The sequence below is a fragment of the Alosa alosa genome, chromosome 13, assembly GCF_017589495.1.
Source record: "Alosa alosa isolate M-15738 ecotype Scorff River chromosome 13, AALO_Geno_1.1, whole genome shotgun sequence".
Lineage (NCBI taxonomy): Eukaryota > Metazoa > Chordata > Actinopteri > Clupeiformes > Clupeidae > Alosa > Alosa alosa.
In genome coordinates, this window is record NC_063201.1 from 5,693,283 (window position 1) to 5,698,084 (window position 4,802).

A 4,802-nucleotide genomic window follows, 5' to 3' on the forward strand; every position below is an offset into this window, starting at 1 on the left:
TCACAGATTATTGTGAAAGTATTTTAGAGGAGAGTTGTACTGCTTGTTTAACATTAACATCTTAAAGCTGCAGTTGGCAAGATTTTTTTGATCATATTCACTGAAACCGACACTACAGTATGCTCCGACAGAACAACATAAATCAGCCGGTTTGAGAAAAAAACCTGCACTTCTACCTCCACTTAGAGCCTGTTATTTGTTTTGCAAAAATCCACAGCTCCCGGTTCTTCTGGTTCAATCAGAGCAGGGCTGTGTGAGATCACAGTCTGGTGCAGTCTGGTGTGCACTGATGAGCAAACTCGATGAGAGGGTGCTTGGTGGTAATGGGGGGAGGGGCATGAGAGTTGTAAACATTCAAAATTTTGGCCAAGTGTGTCAAAAAAATACCCATTCTTCTCTGTTAAATTGCTCCGGAACTATTAGTTGCAACAAGATAAAACCTTCCTTCAACGGACTCGGTCAAGACCAGGGACGGACTAGGACTAAAAAAGGTCCTGGACTTTCTTCCAAATAGGCCCACCATACAACACACACACACAACCTTGCTGTCTCACATATTTTGCCAGTCAAGGTATCACATTAAAAAATAAGACATATAATACTTGTGGGCCTCTGAAATGCAAGGGGGTTCGGGGGCATGCTCCCTTGAGAAGAAAATGTTGGAAAATAACCCCTTAACTGATGGCTTCTGGTGAATTACATGGAAACGAATTGATAAATTGACTTAAAAATATCTTACATGCATTGATAGCATATTACAATACAGCCTACAAAAACATACACAGGATATTATATTCAACTACAGCAATTTTGGGAGGTTGATCTTATCACACTCACACAACATGACATTTACTGAGGGTAGAAAAAAATCTTGTAGCCTAAACAAAGCAACACTGTCAGGCCTTTGTATTACAGTACCTCTATTCTGTAGGCAAGGCAGGGGTAGCTCACAGTAAAAAAAAAAACCTTGTAACGTGTAAATGATCTGTTTACATGTTATATTCTTGTTTTTGTATTCATTATTATTTGTTTAGGAATAAAAAGGCCTTCTGCCTTCATGCAGAAAGGGTTGGATTTTAATTAAAACGGGACTATTGTGAGACTGTTGTTCTGCTAATGCTTGATAGCAGAATCCAAAAAAAATTGGATGTGCAACGTGTATTTACTTGAAGCAGTTTAGGACCGGTATTGATGCCCAAGCTCTTACAGTCGTGTTTTGTCAATGTTTTATGAATATGTACAAATTTGTTGAATGGGGAAAAAATGTTAAATGTCGCTGTTCTCCTGCTGTTTTCTTTCACAAGATCTTCCATGAAGACATTCACCACTATTCTGCACGCACAGAATTCTATTCTAGCTTTAGAAGCGCAAGTAGGCTATCCTAGGCTATTATGAGCAAGACTGAACCATAGAGAGGGGTGATATATATGAATATTTTGGTTCCAAAACTCTATAAATCCATTTTTGCCTATTGCTGTCCGTCCCCCTGCCCGGATTCCTGGCCCGCGCAGCCTAACGACCCACTACTTGCCCTATGACGACTCCTAATCCCCTTGGACAATTAATTTCCTACACTGGACTATTTGAACTTTCTGACACTAAATAAGATTAATGCATTGTCATATTGGATATGTAACCATCCCACCTCTTTGTAACATACACCTCAGGTGGCTTTAAACACCATATTCTTTTCTCTACACCTAACTAACTTACTCATTTATCATTTATCACAGACCTTTCTCTTCTGTACTGACCTTAGGCAGATGGGTCAGGCCCTTGAGTCGTGGATCTGCTTGAGGTTTCTTCCTACATGTTTCTCCAATTCTAGGGTTTTTCCCCACCCGTTACTCATGAGCCTTCTCTGATTGTTTAACACTCTCTAAAGCGCCATGAGACATGTGCAATGTTTTGGCACTTTATAAGTGATATTAAATTGAAATTAAATTAAATTGAAATTGAATTTTTTTAAAACATTAATAAGTCATGTTATTTAATTGTGTATTTCAGGTATTCGGGTATAAATTGCGGTTATGTTGTTTTTGATTGAGTAAAGACAAATCAAATAACAATCCCCATTTACATTTCCACTAAAATTACTAGGAAAACAAAATTAAAATAAATTATTTATGAAAATTCATTAAAATAGAGGATATAACATTTAGGAAACAAACTCTTCATATATAGGCTGCATCATGTTGCCTATCCTGTATAATTGAAAATCTGATAGCGCAAATGTGTACTTTTTTGACAGTGACAAGTGATAGCGTAGGCATACTGATAGCTTTGATTAAGCCTGATTGACGCATATTTATGTGGAGAGCTAGACAGTAGCCCTACTTGGCCGATGAGGCCCTGAGCCAGTTCGCCCATGCTCAAGACCAAGTAGAACTTTTGGCAAGACCATTGGCCGAGACCAAGTCTGAGTCCAAATACTAGCGAGACCAAGACAAGTCCGAGACCATGAAAAAAATGTCTCGAGTCCGGACTCGAGACCAAACTCGAGTACTACAGCCCTGCTTGTTTCAGCAAAGACAAAGACACCTTGACCTTCATTGACCTTCTTCATGCCACCATATTGTCTTTTGTCTATTTACATCCATTTCCCTATTTCAACCAGAATCTTTCTATAATTATGTAATAAGGTACAATAATGTTACATGTTACACAACTTATTGTAATTACCGGTAGCTATATTAAAAGTCTGTGGTTATGACTTTTGGTATCTGGACAGTGGACACATAAGGACCATGTAAATATTTTTATTTAAGAATAAATAGCACAAATTGAAATCACATCATTTTAAACTGTAAAACAGACAACTATCAATGTTATACATCATTATGACAACTAAAAGTTTTCCGTTTTTTACTCAACAGCCAAACAACAGGAGGAGAAGGGAATAGCATATTCTGTGGAATCATGGGAGTGTATTCATGTACACAAAAATAATTACGCACATAAGTCAGTGTCCAGTTTATGCACTTTAGTTAGCTTTGGTGAAGGACTCATAGAGGGAGGTGAGCTGAGCCCTGAGGTTCTGGGCGTAGGGGTCCAGCTTGCCTTTCAGGTCTTCCGCGTAGGGTGCCAGGTTCTGCTGAACCATCTGGGCTCTCTGGGCCAGCTGGGTCTGGAGGTCGGCAGCCAAGGGGGCCACGTTGGTCTGGAAGTCCTGCAGGTGCTGGTCCACCTTCTGCCTGAGCTCCTCGGTGTAGGGGCCCAGCTGGGACTGCAGCTCCTTCACACTCTGCTCCAGACTCCCCTTCAGCTCCTCACTCTTCTGGAGCAGGGTGGTCTTCAGGGACTCGGACTGGGCATAGGGAGCCACGGCAGCCTTGAGCTCCTCAACCCTCTGCAGAACCTGGGCCCTCATGTCCTCCGTGTAAGGCTCCAGTTTCCCCTTGACGGTGGTCAGGTCCTGCTCCAGACGCTCTCTCAGAACCTCAGCCTCCTGGGTGATCTTGGTCATGAGCTCCTGAGCCAGAGGGGTCATCTGATTCTGGAGGGTGACGGCATACTGGCTGGCCACATCGGCACTCTCTGTCAACCTAGCGCTGTCAGGGAGAGACAAGCATTTAAATAAATACTTTTTGCATTTAAACGGGAAAGAGAAATTCTATCAAAATCACTTTAAAAATATCGGCACTCTCTGTGAGTCATGCACTAATGATACACAATAAGCTCAAGTAAGAAAAAAGGTCTTATTTGCCATTGCAGGCATGTTGCTCTTTAATGACCTTTATTTACATGACTTACCTAACATCCTGGCCCAGCTGAGACTTCCTGATCATCTGAACTGTGTCCTCTGCAGTGCGTGTTGCCTTGGCCACATAGTCCCAGAATGTATCTTTCAGCTGCTCCAGCTGTGGTTTGGGCTCATCAGCATAGAAGAGGTTGGCATTGCAAACTTTGGACAAAAGTGTCAATAGATTAAAATAATTTTCCAAAACAGAGACACGTTTCATAATAATTTCAAGACCACAGTACAGGTAAGATCATTAAGATAAACATAAAGGGGAAATGCTAACCTGTAAATACAGCCAAAACGAGCACTGCAATCACCTTCATGATTCTTGTCCTGTCTATACAGAAAAATCAAACAGGCATGTGTTTTTATATACATCCATCACTACGAAGGTATCATATTGCCTCATAGGTATTCTCACCCACTCTTACCTGTGTGGTTTTGTATTTGTAGATGAATCCCTCACCCCGAGTGTAGATTTCAAATGAGTGGTTACTTCTAGCCTGTATTTATATATGAGTGGCAGGTTCTACTCCAGTCCTAACACTCAAAGTCCAAGAGACTGTGCCTTGCTGTAAGCCATCAATACTCCACATCTACACTTCCTGCTTGGACTACTGATATTAACCATCTGATTAACCAACTGATATTAGCCATCCAAGGTGATGACTCCACTGACTTATCTACAGTAAATAATGATTAACGTCTTAATGGTCCTTAAGGACAAGTGTTCAGTAATCCATGTTTTTTTTTATCTCTGTTTTATCTTTATAAAGTGCTCTTATTTGCTAGAGAGCAGACACAACAGGCAATTATTTAATCTTGATCGCATATCATAACAAACGTATTTTTCATTTTGGATTTAAATATCTGCCATGTCTGTGTGTGTGTAAATGCAAAGTAGAGTGTAATTTAGCAGATGATGAGAATTCACAACATTAGATTAGGAAATTCAGGAATTCAGGTCATTAGATTTCGGAATTTCACGAATTCAGGTCGATCAATTCTCAGGCAGCGTCACTGCCACTGCTCCACCATGCCATTAAAATAATGAATCATA

General features: G+C 40.5%; 1 protein-coding gene across 1 annotated transcript; it reads right to left on the bottom strand.

Annotated features, from left to right (window-relative positions):
* Positions 1-2,754: 2,754 nt before the first annotated feature.
* On the bottom strand, positions 2,755-4,227 carry LOC125306355 (apolipoprotein A-I-like). Its single transcript, XM_048261673.1, has 4 exons — positions 4,174-4,227; positions 4,026-4,079; positions 3,754-3,904; positions 2,755-3,551 (listed from the first exon to the last, which is right to left on the bottom strand). The coding sequence occupies exons 2-4, from the start codon at positions 4,063-4,065 to the stop codon at positions 2,984-2,986; spliced, it is 759 nt and encodes a 252-aa protein (XP_048117630.1). The 5' UTR covers positions 4,066-4,079; positions 4,174-4,227; the 3' UTR covers positions 2,755-2,983.
* Between the last annotated feature and the right edge of the window lie 575 nt (positions 4,228-4,802).

Coding starts and splice junctions, on each gene's coding strand:
- LOC125306355 (XM_048261673.1), bottom strand. CDS start 4,065: ATGAAGGTGATTGCAGTGCTCGTTTTGGCTGTATTTACAG. Junction 3,905..4,025: donor CGTTTTGGCTGTATTTACAG/GTTAGCATTTCC, acceptor TTTTGTCCAAAG/TTTGCAATGCCAACCTCTTC. Junction 3,552..3,753: donor CAGCTGGGCCAGGATGTTAG/GTAAGTCATGTA, acceptor TCTCCCTGACAG/CGCTAGGTTGACAGAGAGTG.